At 41.0% G+C, this 27,201-nt stretch overlaps 1 protein-coding gene across 4 annotated transcripts in view; it reads left to right on the top strand.

Moving 5' to 3' along the window:
- galnt13 (polypeptide N-acetylgalactosaminyltransferase 13) overlaps positions 1–27,201 on the top strand; it is a 77,993-nt gene that overhangs the window by 47,065 nt on the left and 3,727 nt on the right. For 3 of the 4 annotated variants that reach the window (XM_034110498.1, XM_034110496.2, XM_034110495.2), the window contains exons 4-11: positions 2,519–2,685; positions 6,536–6,743; positions 8,070–8,240; positions 8,890–9,007; positions 9,659–9,839; positions 12,891–13,030; positions 14,728–14,826; positions 15,548–15,700. In XM_034110498.1, the coding sequence (XP_033966389.1) occupies positions 2,519–2,685; positions 6,536–6,743; positions 8,070–8,240; positions 8,890–9,007; positions 9,659–9,839; positions 12,891–13,030; positions 14,728–14,826; positions 15,548–15,700 (1,237 nt within the window). The remainder of the gene's footprint in view (positions 1–2,518; positions 2,686–6,535; positions 6,744–8,069; positions 8,241–8,889; positions 9,008–9,658; positions 9,840–12,890; positions 13,031–14,727; positions 14,827–15,547; positions 15,701–27,201) is intronic. The other variant, XM_034110499.2, reaches the window with a different exon arrangement.

Below are 27,201 nucleotides of genomic sequence, written 5' to 3'. Positions count from 1 at the left end.
GCCAAGTGAATAATAGAATCATTACAATTATGACAATGTCCCCTTAAAGGAAGACGATCTAACCACTCATCAGGAACTACATTAAAATCCCCTCCGATTATAATCTTATCAGTCATATAAAGTAATTTCCATTCCTCTAATTTTTGGCACAAGATTGAAAGAAAATTATTGTTTTTAATCTTTCTGTTATATCCATAAACACACACCAGTATGTAATTAGTCCCATTAACATCAGTCACAACCATTAGCCAATGACCGTTTGTATCACTCCTGTGGTCAATTATATTTCCAGGTAACCTGTTAAATAAAATCATCACTCCAGCCGAATGTGATGTTCCATGGCTGAAAAAAATGTTGTCTCCCCATTGTACTTTCCAGAACTTTGTATCTGCCTCTGCAGAGTGAGTTTCTTGCAGAAAAACACAATTTGCCTTTTGTTCCTTACAAAAAAGAAAAATTGCCTTACGTTTCACATTGTTTTTTAGCCCCCTAGCATTTAAGGATATGAACAATAACATTGAAAGAGCAAAGATAGAAACCTTAAGAAAATGCGCTAAGGAATGCTATATCGATGCGCAGGAGTGAGTAACGTAGCCCTTAACAAACATATTTAGTGCAATAGCTCACAACATTTTGAATATAACCTGAGACATGTCCAATCCTAAAAAAATAAAAATAAACACTCAAACTGAAAACTTTAGCATACCTACTGAGGACCGAAAACCTGCTCCCTGTCCCTCCAGTTAATTACTGCGGTGTTTTTCACGTTATTCCGGGTCCACTCTTATGTTGTCAATCAGCGTGAAGCCTTCCTTCAGAAAAGCTCTCTTCCCCTTTTTCCTGGCTTCTTGAACCAGTGGCCAAAGCTTGGAGCGAGCCTCCCGGTCCTCCTTGGAGAAATCCTCTTTGAAACGAATGTGCATCTCGCTGCAGACTCTCGCATCTTTGGACTTTTTCCAGATCTCGTCACGAACAGTCCTCATCCCGAACTGAATGATGATTGACCTCGGTGTGTTGTTGGAAGTAGCTGCATTACCCTTCATACCCAGCCGATGGACAGTGTCTACTGAGTCACGCAGCTTTTCCACAGACAGCGGAACAACTCTTGTGAGTATCCCGATCACAGCTTTTCTTGTGTTTTCTCCTTCTTTTTCAGGCAGACCATTCATCCTCAGATTCCACCTCCGTTTGTAGCGGGCTTGCTCCTCGCCAGACTTACGTAGTAAAGTGTTATCTTTCAGAAGATCATCAAACTTCTTCTGAAGAGCAGAAATGTCTTTCTTATTTTATTTAGCTGCTTCAGTGTTTGCTTCAATGCGTTTTTCAAACTGTTTTAACAGCTCTGTCTGTTCATCCATTTTTCCGGATAAGACTTGTATTGCCTGGAGAATGGTGCTGCTGCTATCCTCTGCCATTTGTGTTTCACCATGAACCTTTGATTTCTTTGGATTCGGTCCTTTAGTTGGTGTGTGGTCCCAATTTATTTTGTGTCCCTTAGAGTTGTCCGCTTCCATGTCCTCAATATCCGAGTCGTCACACGCCTCACGGAGAACTTTTAAGTTGTAATCGTGGTCGGTCATGCTAGCAGGAACTTTATGTCAAAAGTGTTGGTAACTGAAGAGTTAAAGTAAATTGTGATTATTTAAGCTTCTATAATAACTTAAAGTGTATCATGAATAAGCTATTGCCTGTCAGTTTTCCAGTCAAGGACTCAAATCTAAACTTTTTTTACGAGCCTGCAACGTTGCTGCTTCTCACTCAGCCATCTTGAAAGTTTTTCCCACATCCTCCATTGTTGTGTGTGTTTTGTGAGTTGTGTCGCATTGAAGATGACGCCACTGGAGTTTTACCCAGCGTCGCTCCGCCCAAAAAGCCGATCGCCCCGCCTACACTGCGTTGCTACCCCAGGTCCTAAACGAAATGCGCCACGGCCTCGGACGGCCAGCGAGGCAGCCCGAGGCCTGAGCGAGGACGCTTAGGGACGCTTAAACGGGGCTACCCCGCTGCAGTGGAAATGTGCCATAAGACTACCAAATTCAGAACGGGTATATTTTAGGTTTAGTGATTCCAAATCCCTCTACTACTTCAGCACCAAAGACAGCTCCATGGATTTATCGATACACAGCACAGTAAGTTGTTTCAGAGCCACAGTATTCTAACTTACAAAAACCTCAGTCAGATATAGGATCAATGAGATGGGACTGACTAAACTAAAATATGAAACTAAACAGCCCCTCTCACCCTGCACTCTCTCTGCTACATGGTGAGGCAAGAGAAATGCATTTTGGTCATTTTGATAACAAGGGGTGTGGCATCCCCCTTCAAACCAGCTGGTTATAGTTTATTTACATATATAAAGAAAATACTAAAAAATACAATATATATCATTGCCTAAAACTCTACAGGGTCTTGAAATGTGGCACTCTGGGCAGCATACTACAGGAAATGATTTCAGTGATGTAAAATTCTCAACATGTTCACTTAAACTGATTTACTTTTCTTTCTGTTGCTTCCTCAGCTGTAAGACCAAGCTGTACCCAGACGACCTGCCGAACACCAGCATTGTCATCGTGTTTCACAACGAGGCGTGGAGCACCCTGCTGCGGACGGTTCACAGTGTCATCAACCGCTCGCCCAGACAGCTGCTGGCGGAGATCGTGCTTGTGGACGACGCCAGCGAGCGAGGTTGGTAATCTACACTCTACTAGTTACTGTCTGATACAGTATCTGCTACAGTGGCGAGCCGTGACTTTTCTACCTAGGCCCTCTGACCCCACCCCCCTCTTCCCTCGACATTTTTATTTTTTATTACGACACAGCCTATAGTATACTTCTTCAGCGGAATATCAAAACAGCGGCCCGGGGTGCAAAACGCATCAATGACAGCGACCAGGGTTCGAGTTATAAACTGAGCTCTATGGGGGTCTTTAAAATTAACACACACACACACACACACACACACACACACACACACACACACACACACACACACACACACACACACACACACACACACACACACACACACACACACACACACACACACACACACACACACACACACACACACACACACACACACACACACACACACACACACACACACACACACACACACACACACACACACACACACACACACACACACACACAGAGCAGCAGCCTTCTACTTGCTACAAACTTAAATATGAAAAGGTTCAACGACGCACACACACATCATCTCGGCTCGCGCAGCACACACACAGACAGACATAGATTGCGCAATAATTTATTGTGCACCTTGGAGGTGCAGCGCAGGCATATTGTCATTCAAGAGATGCGTAGTTCTTTTGGAAAACATGTTTTTCTTTTAGCCTATTTACCTCGTTAACGTAAATAATACTCTTTACATTGACACATGCATTATTTGTGATTAAAATAATGATTGTTGGTAATGTATTAGCGACCCCCAAAGATGTATGATTTCACTGCGTCCGTGGGAGCTCAGACCCCTCCTTATGGGAGCTCAGCTATTGTCAGGATGATGCATGAGAGGGTGTACACTTGTTTCATGCTTTCACTCAGTCCTTTTTTGAGGAGAAACTGATGAATGTCAGCTGGGCTTTTCCCCAAAATGTCAGACATGCCGTACATCACGGCGAGTTCCGTGTGCAGTCGAGGCTGGTCGAAATATCCGCCATAGCTCTCCATCAAACTGTTCAAGGCAGCAGTTGGGAAATGGTTACAGTAATGCCCGAACTGTTGCGTGTCCAGAAGGGCCAGGAATTCCAGCTTTTTGTGGTCACTGAATCGGTTGGAAATCTGGGTTAGCAGGCTGTCAATTACGCTGCAATGGAGCTCCCTGTACCGTGCACGAACGTCTCCTTGAGCTCCACGGCCGCGCGGAGGGCCAACCAAAGCCTGGGTTTCATCGTAGACGCTGTCAAAGTTCCCCTTCTCCTGTTCAATTTGTCGCTGTAGCTGATCCACTCTGGCCAAGCAGAACTGCATATCAAAACCTTTGTTCTGAAGTATTTCAAAAACAACATCCGAGTAGGAGAAGATAGCGTGGAAGGTTTTCAACCAAAAGCTGAAATCGAAGCTGGTAAGGAGGGTGATGTATCCATCAGAGCAATGAACAGTTTCGTCATCAAACTCTGTGTGATGGTCTACGATGTGCTCGAACACCTAGTACGAGAGTAATGCTTAGTTTAGAAAAAACAACTTGTAGACCTCCAGTAAACACTAAGATTAGCTTTTCATTTAATGTAATACTAGCATAGTTCTTTACCTTCATGTTTTTACGAGTGGGTAGTTTCCAACACTAAATCATTTCTTTATTATTGTTAATATTTCCATTACGTTCATTGTTATTATTATCTTACCTCTCTCAATTCCCTGGTCTTCTCTGCCACTGTGCACACCAAGCGAGAATGAAAGCTCCAGCGAGTAGGAGCTGCCCGTCGAAGCCTATGCTGGCAAATATCATCCAGTAGCTTGGTGCGCTTTGCTGAGTGGCTGAAAAAGGTGGCCAAGCCAGAGAGGTGGGAGAAGAAGACCTTACACTCTCTTATCTTGGAAGCTCCCTTTGACAAGACGAGATTTAAGATGTGAGCATAGCAGTGAATGAAAAGGGCCTGTGAATTGTTTCCTTAATTTTCGCTTGCACCCCATTCAATCCAGAGGCCATAACAGCTGCTCCATCGTAGCACTGCACGACCACTTTGTCAATACAGCCACTCTCCCTCAGGAACTCCAGCAGCCGTGTAGCTATGGCCTCTGCTCGTTTGTCCTCTGTCACATCTTCGTACTTGAAGAGACGCTCTTTTATCCCATCGTCAGTGACATATCGAAGCACATATGACATCTGCGCCACGTTGCTAATGTCTGTCGTTTCATCCAACATGACCGCGACAAAAGGTGTCTTCCTCAGCTCCTCTTTCATGCTATCCGTCATTACACGAGCGACAGCGCTGATCAGGTCATTCTGAATCCTTGAAGATGTGCCGGTAAAGACTGTTGATGTGGCGAGGTGTGTGTGCAGGTCGCTGTCATATTCTGCCACTAAATCCAGCAACTCTATGTAATTCCCCTTGTTTGATGAAGTTACACTCTCATCGTGACCTCGGAACGGCAACTCCTGCTTGCCCAAGTACACCACACAATTTATGAGGCGTTTCAAAATTCCTCGGTTCCTCTTCACCTTTTCATTATGAATGATGACACCCCGGCGTTGTTGCTCATCCAGCTGGAGATCTATCCTGGTGTCCCCAAATGTTTTAAGCCGAATAGTAGCTCTGAGGTGACCTGAAGCATTCTGATGGCGATGTACAGCTTTTGTTCCCTGGTTGATCCGGTCATCCAGTTGTATCTTGCGTAATTGCCGATATTAAAATGCCTCTCGAACCGTTTGGTTTTTTTAATCAAAATAAGCTGTGGTGTTGGTCACCCTTTGGTAATTAACTCCAATTTATCCGTGTAACTCATTCTTGAAAAAGACTCGGTTAGTAGTTTCGCAACGATGTCATCACTATCACTAACGTGAGCCATCGTGAATGAACGTATGCTAATTATCTAATTCCTAGCTTGACCCGTTGATATATCACATGCATAAACTTGGCAGCGCAGCGGGCGGAGCGTGTCCGCGATAATAAAGCCCTCCCATTTAGAGGGGAGATATGATTGGTCAATTGGACTGTCACTTGACATTCCTCTCTCATTGAGTTTACTATAGCGGGCCCTCTGTGAATCGCAGAGAGGGCCAGACGAGCTTCTTTCATGTAACGGTTAAGCTAACCCTACAGAAACTGAACAGGGAGATTCGAAGGATTTATTTCTTTGGAAATGTTATTTTAAATACAATTAAATCAAGTTTTTTCGGTAAAACTAATGAAAAATATAACAAAAATAATATTTAATTTTTTTTTTTTTTAAATGTTTTTAAATATTATTTTTTAGAATATTTTAGGCCCTCACCGAGGACTTAGAGGGCCCTGACCGCTCGCCACTGATCTGCTAAAGTCAGATATTTAACTCTGTAGTCAAGGATACTGGTAAAACAAAACTGAATATATCACCAAACTCTTAATATAAGAAACAATTTACTACTATAAAAAGCTGTGGTGACAATAAATAGACGGATCTGATCAAAATGTAGTATCAAATAACAACTGTTTTTGTTTGGGATTAATCAGCCTATTCAGATTATTAGCTTAATTTGTACCTGGTTGAATAAAGGATATATACTAACCATTTTGTCCAACATATGCCAGAAAATAGGGATCGTAATGATAGATTTACTTGTTTCAAAAAGCCTAAATTGACTCATTTAGTTTTCTTGTTTTGCCCTTTCAACAGTTCAAACTAGCAAGTATTTCAGAATCCTTAACCAGGGAATGTTTTGGCATTTTTGTCAACAATATTTCTGAAAATTACAAATTCAATTTATAAATGTTTCAGTTGATTGACTCATAGAGGAATTAACCTATTCGTTCAGCTCTGTCTGTGTTAATCTGCTCTTGATTACACATTTTTTGTGTCTGTTGTTTTCTCTCAGACTTCCTGAAGAAGAAGCTGGAGAACTATGTGCGCACTCTGGAGGTGCCGGTGAGGATCCTGAGGATGGAGCAGCGTTCAGGTCTGATCAGAGCCAGGCTCAGGGGAGCGGCCGCTACCAAAGGTCAGGTCATCACCTTCCTGGACGCTCACTGCGAGTGTACTGTGGGCTGGCTGGAGCCCCTGCTGGCACGCATCAAAGAAGACAGGTAGGGTTGTGTACTTTTCTGGGGCAGTTTCTATGAGCGTCTCGTCTTTAATCACTATAATATTTTCCCTGTTCAGTCCTGAAACATGCTTGAATAATACTGCCATTATCACATTTCACTTCAGTTGCATCATGATGTGCTTGAGCTCGGTCTGAATATTGATGGGACGGCAAATCATCAGTTATGAATACACAGTTTGAGCCTGACGCTGCTTATAGGGGAAGATAATCATTTTGCATCATCTGCTGCAGCCTCGGAGGAAAAGCTAGCTCCAATTACTGTAGCTTTATACTTGTGTTAACACTGCTACATCAGGAGGTAGTATGCGCTGGTACGGTCCAAGTTATAGTGGACACGTACATGTTTAGCTGCTGTTAGGTATCGGAACGTTAAGTTATATATTTTCAGAACAACACAGGGTGAATCTGCAGTGTCCGTGTGTGAGATTGACATGAATGGATGGGTTGATAACGACTCTCTTGGCGATTCTTCTCATAACTGAGGTCAGACACATTCATTTTCCCTGAGGAAGAAACCAGAATCATATTACTAAGAAAATGATATTATGGAGCCATTACACTTTTACTGAATGCTGCTGCAGATGTATTGATGTCTTTAAAAAAGGGTGCATGAAGAGCAGAACATATGATATGCTTACTGCAGCAGGATTATTGATAGAGGGTTGTTTTTGTTGGTACATTGACATCATGTTTGTTGTGGTAACATTTTGTCCAAATCTGACATTCACTTTCAAGATGTTGCAAAAGTATTCAAAATGCGATTGGTTGTTGTTCATTGGTGTGCATGTCATCAGAAGAAATACTCATTATCGTGACACGATCACACTCAAAATTCAATGCCAATATATCAACCGGTCACTTATGCAAAGATGAGTAACAGTGCTCGTTAGACCTTTTTAATGGTCATATGATCTATGATAAAGGAAAGACATTGCAGTTTACTTTTATATAATAACTTTTTGCCAGTGTCCAACCTAGACTATAGCATAATACACTGTTAAACATTACTTCATAACAAAACTAGTGGTAATGTTACTCCTACAATAGTAATAGCTTACTTTACCTTTGTCTGAGATAATTGACATTCAATATTTTGAAACTATTTTAATGTTGTCATTACTACTTTTGTTGGTTTAAGCAAATCTGTGGAGTAATCAACAGCATGTGGCTTCCCTTTTGTTTTTAACAGACCAACCATTACTCAGTTGGTTTTCTTTTGTTACGTTTATCCTATATTTCTACTCCGCTTTTACTTTATAATTTATCTCAGCTTTAAATCTTACACTGTATTCCTGGTGTCTTTCAGGACAGCAGTGGTGTGCCCTATCATCGATGTCATCAGCGACGAGACGTTTGAATACATGGCAGGCTCAGATATGACCTATGGTGGATTCAACTGGAAGCTGAATTTCCGCTGGTACCCTGTTCCCCAGCGGGAGATGGACCGGCGCAAGGGGGACAGAACACTGCCTGTCAGGTACACAAAGAAAACTTTAATCTTTGAAGCTAAGTCTAGATCATTTCTCTGGGAAATGTGCGTCTGACTTTCTACTTGTTTGTTGTATTTTGATTAACAATTAAGAGAGAGGAGGTCAAATCACACAAAAAAGGTGAAGAGACACTTTTTCTAAGTGTGGGTTTATCTGTGAGAGCAGCAGGCTACAGAGAAGACATGGATGGTTAGATTTCTTCACACAAACACCTCTTGTACCATTTTTATCCTGCAGATAGAAATAGATATTTTTCCTTTGTGTATCCCACTGATGCAAGCAACTGCCTAAATAGCATCCTGATAGTTGTACTCTCTTGAAGTATGTGAGAGCTAATTTATTTTAAAAATAGAAAAACAAAACTGACTTTTTTTGGCTACACAAAGCTAGGCACACTTTGTAATTTGCATGTGAACCACTCACAGCAACAAACAATATCTTTAATTAGTTGTTGACTTTAACATATAATGAATTAAGAGATAAAAGTAATTACCCCTCTCAGGCTTTGATTCCGTTTGTCAAACAAATTGTTTTTTTGTTCATTCATAACGGTCCTCTGAGTTGCACTGAGGTACTAATACATAGAGCACAAAGTGAGGCAATATTGCATAATTGTTGTGTTTGTTTTTCTTACAGGACTCCTACCATGGCAGGAGGATTATTCTGTATATACAAAACATACTTTGAAGAAATAGGAAGCTACGATCCAGGGATGGATATCTGGGGCGGAGAGAACCTGGAAATGTCTTTCAGAGTGAGTGACAGACCTGGGAGGATGCTATCTCGATGTTATCATGTCACCAGAGTGCATTCATGTCAACAAACTCTCTTTTATTGTATCCACTTTTCCCTAACCGGTATCTTTCCACTTAAAATTCAAGAGAAAGATTCAAGAAAAATATGCAAGGAAAGAGGAATCCTGGAAATGCATGTTTAGTTAAATGAGATTTCCTTACCTCTCTAAATAGAACAGAAAATTAGATTTTAAGTTTATTTTAAATGTTTATTATTAACAGCCCAAATTAATATTGTATGCTTTGTTTAGTTTTTCTTTCTTTATTAGTTCCACATTTGAAGCACATCTAGTATTATTAGTAAATGTTGAATAAGTAAGACCATGAAATCTAGATATTTGGGAATAATATGGTCTCTTGTTTCCTTGCTTTATTCTCCTTGCCTGCATAATTAATGTGAATGTATCTATCTGCTTTCCTGCTACGGGCTGTATAAAAATACACTGTGTGTGTGTGTGTGTGTGTGTGTGTGTGTGTGTGTGTGTGTGTGTGTGTGTGTGTGTGTGTGTGTGTGTGTGTGTGTGTGTGTGTGTGTGTGTGTGTGTGTGTGTGTGTGTGTGTGTGTGTGTGTGTGTGTGTGTGTGTGTGTGTGTGTGTGTGTGTGTTTGCAGATCTGGCAGTGCGGGGGCTCATTAGAAATTGTAACATGTTCACACGTGGGCCATGTTTTCCGGAAGGCCACCCCATACAGTTTTCCCGGAGGAACGGGCCAAGTCATCAACAAGAACAACAGGCGCCTGGCGGAAGTATGGATGGATGATTTCAAAGATTTCTTCTACATCATATCGCCAGGTACAGAGCAGTGGAGCCAGTGTCTGAGTGCATGTGCCACTGAAATAGTAGTAATAATAACTTTATGATCACCTTTTTAAAACTAGTGACAATAAAAAAAGTACTGTACTTAAGTAGAAATTTGAGGAACTTTACTTAAGTATTTCTCTTACTTATACTCCACTACATGCATTTTTTACATCAGTTACTTTACTTATAACAGATAACTACTGTAATGCTTAACATTATCAACAAATAACATATTGTATGTTTATACCAAGCTGTATATAAATACATTGAAGTTAGCTCCACCTTTCTGAGCTGCAAAACTAAAGTGTGAGCACATTAATGCTTCAATAATTATAATCCAATAATAAATAAATAATAAATTTGATTATAAAATGGGCCATTCTGCATTATGATACTTCTTATTACAAGTATATTTTGATGCTTATACTTTTGTACCTTTTTACTAAAGTGAGATTTAAAAAATGCTTCTCCTACCACTGCTAATCAGTAACCAAAACATGTACAAGATATAAAACATGATACAATTGTTGAAATACCATCAGTTAAGAAGAAAACCAAGGTTTACTGTAAAAGAGGTCACTAAAAAAAAGATGGTCTGAAGGCTCAGATAGGAAGCTCCACAGCTGAGGGGCCGGAGAGCAGAGGCCCGGTAACCTTTAGGGCAAAGTTGAGATCTTAATAACGGTTGGTACGGCCTTACCAAAGCCCTGATTATGCTGAGAGGGAGTTAGCAGATCACAGATATGGGCAGGAGACTGACTATTCAGTGGCTGATTTAACTGAACTGGCAGGAATTCTGTATGATTTAAAAGTTTTAGGGAATGTATAGTTCATTCAGGGATTTAATAGATGTGTTATTCATTGCACGCTGCTGTGCAGACACAGATATGAACAATCCTCATTAGCAACTTTACTTCTCGCATGCTCACTGATATTACATTTACCAAATTGGTGCGAAAAGGAAAGTCGTTTTTGCTCTCTTTTATTCTTCCATTTTCTTGCTTTTTTTTTATCTGGCTCATTTAAGAATTTATATTTCTCCTTTTACTCTGGCTCACATTGAGTTTATTGCTGCTTTTGTCCTATCCTTCTGAAACATTTTTGAGTGCTCCTCTAAACTGGAGTTTGTCATTGAGGCTCTCCTGTCCAACACAGACTTCTCTCTCACATGTCCAACCAGAACAATAGAAGAGTGCAGATTAAAAGATGAGTACCCTTCCATCTGTCGACTTAGTTATGTGATTACCCTTTAGGAGCTTGCGGTGTCCCGGAAATCTCTGGTCAAGAGTTTGAGATGCCAGACAACCTAACGGCCCGTCCACACACAGGCATGAAAAAAATCTTGAAAAATCTTGATGCTGGGCGTGTCTGAAGCTTGGCGATTTTTTACGAGCAACGCGACCAACAACCCGCCCCCGACATACAAAGCAATAGCAATGTTAAAACGAAGTAAACTGGATATAAACTCCCCAAACAGGCAGAAACCTACCAGTTTCACCCACTGTCTCTGCCACCTCCCTCCATGCCTGGTTCCTCCGGTTTGTATCCCGGTAAATAGTTCTGGTCGTAAAGAACCAGGTGATTTGCTACCGTAATTTCTCGTTTGGAATATGAGGAAATGAACTGCGGTCAGGCTCTCCCAGCTTGCACGCGGTTTGATTGGCTAGCGCTTGTACTGTCGGGATTTACATAAACAGGATTTGATTGGCTGATGCCAGCTTCGAAAGCATCGGGAGCATCAAAAGTTGAACATTGCTCAACTTTTGATGCTCACGATGCTTGCAAAGCCATGCTCCGCTCCCCACAATGCAGTTCGGCGAAGATTCAAAATCTTCTACGTCACCCCATTCAAGTGAATGGGCGAAGCTTTGAAAGATTTTTTTCATGCCTGTGTGTGGACGGGCCGTAAGGGATCATCCGTAATCTGCCGATCTGATAGTTCAAACTGTGACCTCCTCCTCCACACAGTCGCTAGACCCTCCTACAGTCAGGTGTGCAGAGAGAGAGAGGTTGTGATGGATGAGTCTTTCCGCTTGTTGTGGCCCCACAATGACCGTCTGTTCCTCCAGGACATTAGAGAGAATGATCTGGGCCACGCTGCTGCCAGACCTCCCTTATTGGCACAGAGGAACACAGTATGTTGCTCAGGCTGAGTTTGGGAGTGGCACATTTAGCGCTTCTATTAAAAGTGCATCTCCCTCCTCGGCACTGGTGATTTAAAGATCAAAGAGGCTATTCATCATCTGCAACATGTGATGTTCAGAACCTACACAGAGAATAAATTGGGAGGAAGAGTGGCCTTCAGGTTTTCGCTTTTATCTCTCGCCTTGAAATGTCTATTTCCCAGATTAAAGTGTAACACCTTGTTAGTGTGACAGAAGGTGCTGTTTGCATTGTCAGGCTCCTGTTTGACGGATAAACAAACTGTAAGTCTTAACATGACGGCTGTTGTTTAATATCGTGTTCTGTCATATCGCAATCACACTCTTTCATGATAAATAGCCATCTGTGTCTGTCTACATGCAAGCTATGAGTCCTCAAGAAGCACTCTGGGGAGAAACCATCTGCTTAATGTGTTTGTAAGTGTCGGTGCCCAGTCGCTGCCTAATCATTCTTTAGTCTTCTGTTGTATCAGGGCTGACACATAATGCAATCTTCATTTTTGCATACATCATGACAGATAGTATTCCACAATTGCATTTTCTCTGCATATCTGAAGAACGTGCTTTTAGAAAAACGGTGTATAAATAGAATTTGACTTCCTCACAAGCCCTCTTAGCCGCAATTACTGTAGGTTGTGATGTGTTACTCAGTAGAAAATGCTGCCATGTCCACCCACACAGCCAGTATTTTCAGGTACGTTTGCAAGGTTTTAATAAAGGGTCCCTCTGGTGTTTAGTCGAGGTGGTGCAAGAAAACAGGATTATTTTTCTCTTTCAGAATTATAATCGGGACAAAACACGTAAATACTAAGGTTAACGCTGGTTAATGATGTTCAGTGTTGCATATATTTGAATCCTTGTCTTGGCATTTTGTCTGCAGGCGTGATGCGTGTGGACTACGGAGACGTTTCCTCCCGCAGAGACCTTCGCGAGGCTTTGAAGTGCAAACCGTTTTCATGGTATCTAGAGAACATCTACCCAGACTCCCAGATCCCCAGGAGATACTACTCACTTGGTGAAGTATGAGCTCCCTTGTACTCTGATCTCCATGAATGCATCAGATGCAGACTGCCTCCCTCTGCATTCAGTCAGATGTGTCCTTGTAGCTCCTGGGTTGCGCTTTCAGAAAGACAATATTGCTGTGAGATATATCAGAAAATCTCTGTTTCCAGCAAAAGGCTGAACCAAACAAGATATAAACAAACATCCCCAGCTGTTCGTATTGAATGCCTAGGATAAACAAACAGGGGGATGTTCGTGCTGGCAGTATTGATCCCAGCCACATACACAGTTGTTGCTATGAATGCTGGGTAGCTGAGATAAGGCTCATGTATACATTTTATAGTCTCATGGCACAGTTTGGTGTTGTGCTGGGTGAACCAAAATTAATTATTAAAACCAAATATGAGTCAGAATCTCTCTCAAACAGTGATGTAACCAGAAAATGTGTGCAAATATTTTTTATTCTAGAACCTGAAAACAGAGGACCTTTTTAATAATAAAAAAAATGGTATTACTCTAATAAGCAGAGATAAAACAGTCGTTTTTTTTACAAATGAGAAAGGGGATTGTGGGAACTGCGATAATTTGTAGCTAAGCTTTGAGAATTCATGGTTAATTGTTTTGAAGATATTGAAAGTTTGAGTTCCTTTCTAATCGTTAGTTCCCCCTCACACAGAAAAGATTTTAAGTGGCCTGGATTTGCCTCTCGATGCCCATGGCTACGTGCTGACATGCAGTGCGCTGCCTGTACAATAGATGGGAGCCATTTAAAAGTAACGTCAGTGGAAGAAGTGAAATGAGCCTGTAATCCTCCAACATTCATACAGCTGAGGATGAGGGGATTTTTCTCTGCTGTACTGCAGTACGACTTGATTCTCCCTCTCTCTCTTTAGCCACTGCAGCTCCTCAGCTCCCGTCTTCCTCTAACTTCTCCCAGCTGATTTCTCTTCCTCCATAACACAGTCAGCCTTTCTTTAACAGCTGGAACCATTAGGTTTGATATCACTTAATTATGAACGCTGTCCTGTTCCTGCACGACAGCTATACTAAGACGCTCAGGCAACATATAGAGCCAGCTCAGCCTTAGAATGTATGACTTCATTAGAAAGCTGAGTGGACTGTAAAGTCAGTGAGTTCACTTCTGCATTTCAGCAAGGAAAGACAATAGAAAGTAGAATTTGGATAACTTGGTGACACAATATCAATTATATTGAAGATTTGAGCCTTCTACTAACAAACATTTAATTACTATGGTATAATTTTTCCTAGAAAAAATGTAAAAAAAAGGATAGAACATGTCAGCTATGATTTCCTGGAGCCTAAGACGGCTTTCTTCAAATGTCTCACTTGTCAAACTAAAATCCAAAGACATTAATTTTACAACGATACATAAAAAAAGACAAGCCTCACATACTGTTCATTATGTATCTGAATCCGAAAATGTCTGCCGTTTTTGCATATAGAAACCTAAAAAAGTAAAGCTTTAACCAAGAACTAAAACTGAAACGGTAGCAATAAACTACAGGACATTAATGAACACTCACAAAAGAATAGGGGTGTAGAAAAGATTATTCATTTTTAATGAGAAATATTAAGCAGGCCTCGACTGGCTTCTGTTTGGTTAGGTTGCTAATAAGTATGAAATTAAAGACACAGACTAGACATAGAAAGTTAACTTCACATTAGAGAACCTTTTTTTCTAATCCTTCCTGTAGATCAGAAATGTTGAGACCAACCAGTGTGTGGACAACATGGGAAGAAAGGAGAACGAGAAAGTTGGCTTTTTCAACTGTCATGGCATGGGTGGAAACCAGGTGAGTGAAGAAATATATTAAAGCAAAAATATGTATTGTTTGTAGTCTTACAACACTGTTTGTACAACAACACACACATTGTCCTATGAACAATAGTTGGGAATGTGCCTAAAGAGGAATTGTTCTTAGTGGAATGTAGGATTAATCTCTTTTGGATTAACATTGACAAAGCCAAGCCTTTGATACTGCTTTATCCTGGAAACATGAGCTTTGGGATTTTGTCTTTGCTCTAAAGCTTGAGCTCAATCACACTGGAGGCAAAGTGTGTGTGAATTGCCAACTTTCAAGTCAATCCACAGATTTTCCATACAATTCAAGTTGGGATGTTTGCCAAGTTTCTCTTTCGTGTTTCTTTAGTCCTTTGTTGATTTGGTTCACTGCTGTCGGCCATTGTGAAGTCTTTGGCATTTGAGGATGGTTTGTGCCAAGTATTTAATTGTACTTTCGTCTGAACAGTGTTCCCTCTTTGCTTGCAACTCTTGTTATGGGCTATTCTGAATAACTACACTACACAAGACACTACATGAGTATACATCACTGAAACTGCACTCTTTTTGTACAGTACACAATCTAAATCAGGTTTGGCACAACAAAAGCTCTAAATCCAAATAAAATCACAAATGTTGTGCAAATCACTCAAATATCCCTCGATCAAAGACACAATGATCATATACATTTCTAGAAAGCCTAGTGATGACGTTGATTCTTCCTCTTCTGACAGAGGCCTCTTGTTTTTCAGGTGTTCTCTTACACGGCGGATAAAGAAATAAGGACAGACGACCTTTGTTTGGATGTATCCCGCCTCAATGGACCTGTCGTCATGCTCAAGTGTCACCACATGAAGGGCAATCAGATGTTCGAGTACGATGCCGAGGTAGGACTCATATTCCCGTTAGCAGCCAAATAATGCCATAACCAGGCTGTGTGTTGTTGCAGAGGGGCATTTTTTGGTTCCTATTGACTGATGTTTCAAAAAAGGACTTGGAGGAAATGCTGAATGATGTTGTTTTGCCTCTGTCATCGTGAGGGTTTGGGTAGTGCAAAGTGGGAGAAGCAATATACATTTGCTTCCACCAGATGGCGCTGTATGTCAGTTTTTTAGCAGTTGTCAACCCCAGCTGCTGAGTCTCTGCTCTCATGTTCTCTCCTCTCACTCAGTATGTTGGCAAGTGGGAATATGATTTTGAGGTAAGCTGTTCAAGTCATCGTTCCTGAATATTGCCCCGTAGTTTGAGTGCTGTGCTTCCAGTGTTGTGATTTATCCCATAATTCTGTGTTGGTGGTTTTTAGAGTAGAGGATTTATGGTTTATTATTTTTGGCAGAAAGGGAAGGTTGAATCTTTAAAGGATGTTTGATTTCTATTTGTTCTTTAAAATGAATTCTATTTTTAATCCATCACAACACCCCTCCTGTAAAGAATGCAGTCTGATACGATATACAAATATATGATGTTTAGATTTTGTTAAGACTCAACATTATGGAGTGGAGCATTTGCTGTTTGACTGTATTGCATTATACATAGAGATATTGCTGCCATTAAATCAACCCTAATTAAAGTAAATGAAATGGGGAAAAATAATAAAACACCTGCCAGGTAGAATAACACAACTTTATCCTGATATATGTGTGTTACATAACAGACCTATGGCCTGTAAGACACACTTAAACAAAAACATACACATCCAACAAGTGACTCATCGTTTATTAATAGAAGCATGAAAATAAGGATTAGATTAATGAAAAAGCCAATGAATTCTGCATATTAAACAGCAGATTAATTTTTACCTTATATTCCTGGTTATGGATACATTCATTATGAAATGTAGAGTCAATTTAAGGCTCTTAAATATAAAAAAGAAAAATGTGGATCTCAAAGAAGGACTAAAATACTCCCCTTGTTGACTCATAACTCATAGTCAATTATGGATTGGACATCACAAAAAGCAACTTTTATATTAACAATTCATGTTTCCTCTACTGAAGCACAAGGCGATGGTTGGAGAAGAGTGAGCTGAATACAGGGCCATTTATCAGTGATTGAGATGACATGTAGTTGTAACAAGGTGAGGAGGCCCGGAGGCCTTTCCACCCAGCACTGAAAAAACCCTCGGAGAAATCCCTTCATTACACTTTGTTCTTTGGGAGCATTCTTAATATGGAAGAACTTGAATAATTCATAAACGAAGAGGACTGGTCTCTGTTGTAAACAGCATTGGGGTTTCACCGCTGTCAGTGGCCTTGGTTATTTTAAGCCCCAGTGTGATTGACAGGGACTGAATCCTTTGTGACTACAGAACCATTAACATTTCATCTTCTCATCAGTTTCACTTTCATAAAAATACCTGTCTCTGACATGGTCCTGCTTTATTCATTCACGACTGTGACAGACTGCCCTCTTTCTTTTTCCCCTGCTGTTTCAGCCAGGATCGAGCTATGTTCTCTCTCCTTTATTTACACATAAATATAACTTAAAGGTGGGGTAGGTAATTTTGGAAAAACCAGCTCGAATGCGCTAGAATTTGAAAATACACAGCCGGAAAAAATCTGCCACTTCCTTACAGAGCCCCTCCTCCAACACACACGAACGTGCACATGACCAATGAGGGCACGAGATAAGTTTGTGCACAGATGGAAGGCTGACAGGCAGGTAGGCCATCCAGTTATTTTAGCCGGGCCGGCTAAAATGATTGGTCGTACTTTTTACAGTAGCCTACTACGGCTTCCACAGATGACATTTTTTTATGGATTTCTTGTCAAAGCACTTAAGATATTCATTGCTATCGGGATGTTAAGAGCTTTCCATGGAATATAACAAAAAGTGTATCTCGAGCCGGTTTCTCAAACTTACCTACCCCACCTTTAATGTTTAATGTTAAATAGAATAATCTGACAAATGTATCCTGGCCTTCCGTTTATCCTTCATATACATGTAACATTAACATTAGCATAGTAGAGATTGATAGTTTCTTTTACTGTTATTGTCGGCAATACTGTATTGCCAAGGAGAGCTGTCAGGTTGTGTCACCCACAAAGACACGTCTTAATTTCTGCAAACTATGAGCAGCACTGAGTTTAGTAGAGATATAAAGTTATCATTACTGATCTTTCTCAGGCATCAAATTCACAATATAAAACTCCTTTATACTAATGTCGCATTCAGAGATGTAAAAACATTTAGATGTGAATGATTTGTATTCTTTGTATTGACAGTATAAATTCAACTATTACATTGTCATGTTGTACATATCTAAAGGTTATCTGGATATGTCCATATTTGTTTCATTGGACATTTCAGAGTGTCCTTAGTCTTGAATGCAGCACTTGATTAGTTGTATCCTCCAATCAAAAAGGAGGAGCAAATATCAAAACATCGATCTGAGCCAAAAGTAACCTCATTACCAAATCAATCATTGAGAAAAATGTCTTAAAAGGAAACCAGCAATATGCCAAAATCCATACAACAAAAAATACATTGTTTTTTTATTCAACCGAATATTAAATGGATCATGTCAAAACAACAAACATTGCTGTTCATTGACATCTGTTATAGTTTAACACAATCTATTTATATCGGTACTTTGCAGAATTTGAAATTAATTCTCCGATTTAAATGACTTTTTTTCACCAGTTATAATTATTGATGTGCTAATTCACTGGTTAATTTGTCTCAGATGTATTGATATCTGAGTCACCAGTCATTCATATTGAAGATATGTTTTCATACTGAATTGTACACCTGATGCAGGTCCATGATCAAACTGCGTCAGTCCAGGATTCAAACACCTTCAATAAACAACACAACTTTTCTATTTGAACAAATCACCTGTTATTAAACTTGATAGTGGGCAGTGAGGAACAGATGGATTGATTTAACAATAATTCATGACTCTTGGATTTACCTTCAATACCATCTCTCCCTATCACTCCGGGCTTGTTGCAGAAGCACACCTTCCTCCACATCATCACCCAATCATGTCTGACCATCAGCCGCCTGGAGGACGGCACCTACGGCCCCACAGTGGAGTCCTGTAACGGCAGTCTCTTACAGGCCTGGATCCTCCATAACTACACACGTCAGGAAGTCGCTCAACACCTTTACTTCAGTCCCACTGATTATTTTCTCTAACTGTAGGGCTTGAGGTGAGCAGGTTAGTAAAAATTAGGCAAGTGGTAGTCGTTTAGTCGCGTGTAGTGATGTAGTTTGTCATTAGCATTGTTAGAAGTAGATTATTTCAACCTGTTCCGGTTTAATAGTCACCTTTGTAGCTGATTGTTGTTTTCGTTTTTATGGGATTGTTTAGTTTCTTGTTTTTTTTCAGTGAGGGCGGATGAATGCAGAGCTTGTTGTTCTGATCTCTTGTTGATCTTTCAGGTATTAGTCAGAATGTGCATGGAAATGGTTTTAGGTAGCATTAAGTAGCTTTTACCGCTGACCTTTCAGGGGGAACGTATGAAGACCGGGGCAGAGGCACATCAAGAAGTGACAGATGTCCCATCATGATGTTCTGTGTATAAGATGCTATCAGAGAGGACCTTTAGCCAGATTTCATGCTAAATTAGATCTCATTTGACATTTATTTTCCAACATAAATATTTTATTTTGATGTGAAAATCCAGCAGCTGCCCCCTTTCCTGCCAGCGTTCGGTGAATGATGCCTGAGATGGAGGCATGATTTATTTTTAGCTGATTATCTACAGGCAGGGCTGATTAAAATGGACTCACCATTGTTTACAAGTTCTTTTGAAGTGATCCTTCATTGTGAACCTGCCTTTCATGGCACTGGCCTCTCAGGACACTCCTATTGGCCTGAAGCAGCTGTATGCACTGTGTGCCATGTACGTATTTGTAAAACCAATGAATTCGTATTATCGGTGCTTTTCACCACTCGGCTTGCTTATTTAAATGCTTTTGTAAGGAAAATGTTTTGGCTGGCGATTTTCTGGCTGTGTCAGGGTTGCAGTTTTCCGGTCTTTGTATCCTAGTTCGCTTTCTTTGTTATATGGTGTTTGTGCCTTGGAGTCCTGTACGGAGTCCTGTATCTCTCAAAAAGCTAAAGAGCAATTTCACTGTAGCATGCCACAGTTTTTGTGTGCAAGCAGGGTCAATTGGGTAAGGAGCTCCATGGCTGAGTTGCGGCAGTAAAATGACCTGCTGTTAGATGACCTGATTTGCTGTTTACACTCCGAGGTCCAATGTCCAGCATCAGAGGAGAGCACCTACACAATAGCACGGCACCATTAGAGCAAGTGAGACTGTTTTATGACTCGAGACAAAAAAGGTATCAGCTGTTATTTGTATTTCCCACAAAAACAGCAGGCCAGCCCTCAGCATAAGATCACGTCAACCAGGATGTATTCTGCCTTTCAGCGAGTCCACCGCGCTGTCTGGTGACAAAGAGGATGATGTTCCTCACCCTTAGCTTATGGTTAGGAAGCATTCTCATTTAATTAGCCGGTCTCAGCTGTGCACACACTCAGCGACTTGCAGAGGCTAGTTGGTTTGCGGCGAGGCTGAGACGGGAGCTTTCTTTGCCCCAAAGGAAGCATGACATAATGATGAGCAAAGGACAATACCTCACCGTTTATAGTATTTTCATTTCATGTGGAATGTTTTATCTACCCTCTGCTGTTACACTCCTCTTCTGTCATCTCTGCCAAGAGAGTAGCTTTCGATCTTTGAATAAAAGAAAAATGTGATTTCTCATTATTGCCTAAGCCAGTTCCTTATGATTTATAGATTAGATATACCTCCATATGCAGTATGAATACACATTTTAAAGAGAATTATACGGCGTATTGATTTCAAATTCGCAAAAAAGGAGTGATATTTTTTTCTGGTTTTCTTTTCTTATCCTCAAATTAAGCTGCTTAACAAACTTAAAATGTATGTAGTGAAGAGCTTCCTTTCTCTTACTCGTTCGTTTTTTGGCAGGTGTGTAAGGTCCAACACCACCTGCTCTCTTTGTTTTTGTTGTGTTTGAACAAATGTGTCCAGTGGCGTGGTCTGCAATATGTACTTCAGGAAGTGTGTGTGTGTGTGTGTGTGTGTGTGTGTGTGTGTGTGTGTGTGTGTGTGTGTGTGTGTGTGTGTGTGTGTGTGTGTGTGTGTGTGTGTGTGTGTGTGTGTGTGTGTGTGTGTGTGTGTGTGTGTGTGTGTGTGTGTGTGTGTGTGTGTGTGTGTGTGTGTGTGTGTGTGTGTGTGTGTGTGTGTGTGTGTGTGTGTGTGTGTGTGTGTGTGTGTGTGTGTGTGTGTGTGTGTGTGTGTGTGTGTGTGTGTGTGTGTGTGTGTGTGTGTGTGTGTGTGTGTGTGTGTGTGTGTCGTGTGCACACTTCTTTGTACCCAGGCAGGGAATCTCATGCCCTTGTGTGTTATAGCTTAAGATCAAACATGGGCTGAGTGTCTCTGTGTGCTCATTAGTCTGAATATATTCTGTCAACAGTCAAAGTACACTCTTGTTTTAATGAAGAATTATGATTCAACCACAAGATAAATCATGCCAGTGTTCATGTTTTAATGCCAAAACACAATTTTTGTAGGGATGTTTGTAGGGTGTTTATTTAACTTAATGCTGTGCTGCTTAGTATGAATATAACTCCCTAGATCAGTGGTTCCCAGCCTGGGGAGTGCGCCCCCCTCGGGGGGGCGCAGGGGGGGAACCAGGCCTCAGATGATTTGAGGCCAAATATCATATTTAGACTTTTTTTTAATTTTTATAAAGCAATACATGATCGTCACTAAAAGCCTGGTCTCTACATTACAATAAAATATAAAAAATAATTGATTAATTTGAATAACAATTCAAGTTAGTAGCTATTAAAGGCATAAAAAGACAGAAATGTATAATTCTTTCTTTAATAGAAATGTTTCTTCTGCCCGTAAAGCGTCCAAACCGGGCTTTTCTGGATAAGCGCATTTTTAAAACATAGTCATTGTCCATGCCGGTTTCAATTGGATTATTTGTCACAGTTGCTCCGATCAGATCGGTCTCCTCCATTTTGTAGATTATTTACGTCCACATAAACACATCGCCAAAATCCAGTTTACATGTGTTTTAAACCGTTTAATCCCTTTGTGAATTGTTTCCACTTCCACTCCGTCCTTTAATTTCTTCATACAGCGGGAATCCAAATGAATTAATCCTGAGTCCAATAACCATCAAAGTCACTCCAATAGTGCTCCTTAATTATGCTTTCATCCCCCCCTTGTGTGTGTGTGTGTGTGTGTGTGTGTGTGTGTGTGTGTGTGTGTGTGTGTGTGTGTGTGTGTGGTGTGTGTGTGTGTGTGTGTGTGTGTGTGTGTGTGTGTGTGTGTGTGTGTGTGTGTGTGTGTGTGTGTGTGTGTGTGTGTGTGTGTGTGTGTGTGTGTGTGTGTGTGTGTGTGTGTGTGTGTGTGTGTGTGTGTGTGTGTGTGTGTGTGTGTGTGTGGGGGGTGCAACTTCCAACAGGAGTCATTTGGGGGGGCTCTTGGGAAAAAAGGTTGGGAACCACTGCCCTAGATAACTGGGTGCAGACTGGTGGAACTCTCTTTTTCTTTTCAAGATTTCTTCTGAATCCCTTCATTCACAGACATTAGAACATTTAATGGGTTCTTAGTATCACTTAACATTTTACTTTTAAGTAAATCTTACCAATACCAGCTACATCATAATTTTCCTATGCAACCTTAGCTTCTATACCTCTCCACGTGAAACTATTAGGTTGAGGAAAAAAGACTCAAGTACTGTAAGGAGCGAAATTGCGGAAGCGTGTTACTTGGGAGGGAATGAACATAAAAGGTTAATCAAGGCCATTGAGATCTCTCCTCCAGTGGTTAGTGAGGGTATTATATGCTTGCTAATGTGGTGCTTTTGTTCAACTAATCACAACAGGTGTGCTTTTCCAGTGTGGACATTTTAAAAGCACTTGGGCTTTGTTCTGCCTTTTCTCGTTTATATGAGAGAAAAGTAAAAAGACAGGACTGATTAAAAAGAGATGGCAAAATGGGGAGTGGAGCAGGTGATACATTTGGGAGGTTGGCTGAGGAAACTCCAAGAATATCAGCAGTGTTTGAGGTCATGAACATTTGAATATACATACACTGAACAAAAATATAAATGCAACACTTTTGTTTTTTCTCCCATTTTTCATGAGATGAACTGAAAGATCTAAAACATTTTCTATATACACAAAATAACCATTTCTCTCAAATATTGTTCACAAATCTGAAAAAATCTGTGATAGTGAGCACTTCTCCTTTGCCGAGATAATCCATCCCACCTCACAGGTGTGGCATATCAAGATGCTGATTAGACAGCATGATTATTGCACAGGTGTGCCTTAGGCTGGCCAGAATAAAAGGCCACTCTAAAATGTTCAGTTGTATCACACGGCACAATGCCACAGATGTCGCAAGTTTTGAGGGAGCGTGCAATTGGCATGCTGACAGCAGGAATGTCCACCAGAGCTGTTGCCCGTGAATTGAATGTTCATTTCTCTACCATAAACTGTCTACAAGGCGTTTCAGAGAATTTGGCAGTACATCCAACCGGCCTCACAACCGCAGACCACGTGTAACCACACCAGCCCAGGACCTCCACATCCAGCATGTTCACCTCCAAGATCGTCTGAGACCAGCCACTCGGCTGCTGCAACAATCGGTTTGCATAACCAAAGACTTTCTGCACAAACTGTCAGAAACCGTCTCAGGGAAGCTCATCTGCATGCTCGTCGTCCTCATCGGGGTCTCGACCTGACTCCGGTTCGTCGTCGTAACCGACTTGAGTGGGCAAATGCTCACATTCGATGGCGTCTGGCACGTTGGAGAGGTGTTCTCTTCACGGATGAATCCCGGTTTTCACTGTTCAGGGCAGATGGCAGACGGCGTGTGTGGCGTCGTGTGGGTGAACGGTTTTCTGATGTCAATGTTGTGAATCGAGTGGCCCATGGTGGTGGTGGGGTTATGGTATGGGCAGGCGTATGTTATGGACGACGAACACAGCATTTTATTGATGGCATTGTGAATGCACAGAGATACCGTGACGAGATCCTGAGGCCCATTGTTGTGCCATTCATCCACGACCATCACCTCATGTTGCAGCATGATAATGCACGGCCCCATGTTGCAAGGATCTGTACACAATTCCTGGAGGCTGAAAACATCCCAGTTCTTGCATGGCCAGCATACTCACCGGACATGTCACCCATTGAGCATGTTTGGGATGCTCTGGATTGGCGTATACGACAGCGTGTTCCAGTTCCTGCCAATATCCAGCAACTTCGCACAGCCATTGAAGAGGAGTGGACCAACATTCCACAGGCCACAATCAACAACCTGATCAACTCTATGCGAAGGAGATGTGTTGCACTGCGTGAGGCAAATGGTGGTCACACCAGATACTGACTGGTTTTCGGACCCCCCCAGACCCCCCAATAAAGCAAAACTGCACGTTTCAGAGTGGCCTTTTATTGTGGCCAGCCTAAGGCACACCTGTGCAATAATCATGCTGTCTAATCAGCATCTTGATATGCCACACCTGTGAGGTGGGATGGATTATCTCGGCAAAGGAGAAGTGCTCACTATCACAGATTTTTTCAGATTTGTGAACAATAATTGAGAGAAATGGTTATTTTGTGTAAAGAGAAAATGTTTTAGATCTTTGAGTTCATCTCATGAAAAATGGGAGCAAAAACAAAAGTGTTGCATTTATATTTTTGTTCAGTCTATATCCCTCAAAAGATAGTCCCTCAGTCTGAGCCAACATTTTTAATTATTTAGTGGGAATGCTGACACAGCACCACTATCAGTTATGCTACGCACACAATTCTTTATTATTCCACCGGGTTATTTTGCGCTGCTTCTTCTCCCACATTGAACATCGCAGAAACTCCGTTCAAACATCAAAACGTTCAGCTCGGTCGGGAATCAATGGCTATTACTTTTATCATTCATAACTTTCATAATTCCAGAGATACATCCCATAATACATCCCATTTTTAACATGGAAGTCAATGGAGAACTCTTCAGACTTCAACAATCTTCATGCAACTTCAACTGCTAACTGCTCCTTCTTCAACTGCTATCTGCTCCTTCATACTTTCACTCAGAAACCTCATTCCAACTTTAAAATGTCACACATCCTTCTGACATTATTCGTGTAACACAACTTTTAAAGCTGATTCTTATTTTTACAGATATTAAACATTGTTCAGACCTTGGTAAAGAGGCCTTCTTCAGATTTTAGAGTGCGTGATGTCACAGCTAGAGTGGAGGACAGATTTAATATATAATATATATATATATTTTTCTTTTAAACCTGCCATAATTCCCAAACCCTACATTCCTGAGACATAATTTTTCACGACAAACGTAAGAAAACATCTCGTAGTTTGAAAGATAAAAAAAAATTAAGCAAAAAAACAAAATGCCTCTTGAGGGCATGAAGTGACAAAAACGTATTCATATTTTTTGGTCAATTAAAGGTGGAGTTTGGATCAGGGGGTCACAGGTTCAAACCCCACTGCAGTCAGCATGTCGTTGTGTCCCTGGGCAAGACACTTCACCCCAAATGGCTCCTGTGGGGATTGCCCACAGTATTGAGTATGTAAGTCGCTTTGGATAAAAGCGTCCAACAAGTGACATGTAATGTAATGTAATGGACACGGTCCGATCGTCCCCCAAACTTCGCTTGTATATCACCGGTCCATGCCTCAACAGCTTTATGCCAAATCTGAGATCTCACCATAGGCTGTTGCCATGGAAATGCATCCCTCGCCATAAAACACGATGTCGCTGTTGCTCCAATGGACACGGTCCGGTCGTCCCACAATCTTCACCTGTATATCACCTCTCCATGCCTCAACAGCTCTACGTCAAATCTGACATCTCACCATAGCCGTTTCCATGGAATGCCATTCCTCGCCATAAAACACGATGTTGTCGTAACGCCTATGAAAAGGGTCAAAACAGCACCACACTTCAGATAATGGTTAACGGTCCAGCCCTCAATAGCTCTACTTCAATTATGGGGTTTCATCATATCATCCCTCGCCATAAAAGACGATGTCGCTATATCTCCTATGAAAATGTTCAAAAAGTGCTCAAACTTCACATGTGTGCTAACAGTCCAGCCGTGAAGACATCTACGGGACAGTTTTGAGATTTCTTTAAATGTCGTTGCCATGGCAACACAATGCTCGCCATGAAACACGGTTTTTTGATATACTTTATTATACTTTATTAATCCCCGTGGGGAAATTGTTTCTCTGCATTTGACCCATCCTAGTGTTAGGAGCAGTGGGCAGCCATTTTGAACAGCGCCCGGGGAGCAGTGTAGGGAACGGTGCCTTGTTCAGGGACACCTCGGTAGCACTTGGTCTTGCCGGGACTTGAACTGGTGACCTTCCAATTGCCAAGCCAAGTCCCTATCGACTTCGCCACCACCGACCCGGTTTTCTCATAACTTCAGTGAAAATGCTCCAAACGGCCCAAAACTTCACAGGTTTGGTAACGATGCAGCCATCAACGCAACTAAGCGTATTATGGGATGTCATCAAATGCCGTTGGCATGGCGACAGATCATTCACCATCAAGTTAGTTCAAAAGTTTGCAGTTCAAATATTCTGCTGCTTTTCCAAGCCTTTTTACTTTATTTTCTTCTCTTATCAGTATCACACATTCAAGCCCCCAGTGTTCATGTATAATTTCAATCTAAATTCTTCACTTTCTTCTTACACATTACATTTCAGCATAGCAGTTTAGCGTCAGCTTTTCAGCATAAAGCATTCCCACTAGCAATTTCTTCAGGAATTGCATTCTCTAGTTAGTATTAGTAATATTGCTCTAACAATAAGACCATGAGTTTATCTGTCGATCATCCAGGTGTTATTAATGACATAAAGAAAATATATATTATATCCCAATGGGGGTTGAGTGTTAAAGGGTGCCTGTTTTGATTGTTATCTCATTTTAAACTTTTATGCAGGTAAATGAACAATGTATCTTGCCTTATGCAAAAATAAATGACTGCCCATACTTTCTGTTTGGTAATAACTACAAATACTAGCAATTTCCAAATGTACCTAATCTGACATTATTACTTTTACCAATAATGGTGTCACTTTTAATAACTTTTTGTTTCCCACAGAAGCATATAACAAAGTAAATTATTTTGCTTGTTTTCTTGATCAGAATGCTTAAAAGCACCCTAGGCTGTGCTTCACTTCACCTCTGTAGAGAATTAGAGTGTCTTTCATCTCTTTGCGAACTTGTTTGTCATTGACTTAAAATAAATATTAGTGCTGCCTCAAAGTGGCCAACGCATAAGTTGTTGCAGAGTTAATAATATAACATATCTATAAATTAGTCGTGTGGCTAATATTTTAAGCTACTTGGACAT

Source organism: Pseudochaenichthys georgianus, chromosome 21 (assembly GCF_902827115.2).
Source record: "Pseudochaenichthys georgianus chromosome 21, fPseGeo1.2, whole genome shotgun sequence".
Taxonomy (NCBI): Eukaryota; Metazoa; Chordata; class Actinopteri; order Perciformes; family Channichthyidae; genus Pseudochaenichthys; species Pseudochaenichthys georgianus.
Note: the sequence above shows the minus strand (reverse complement) of the source record. Positions and strands in the feature narration are given on the sequence as shown.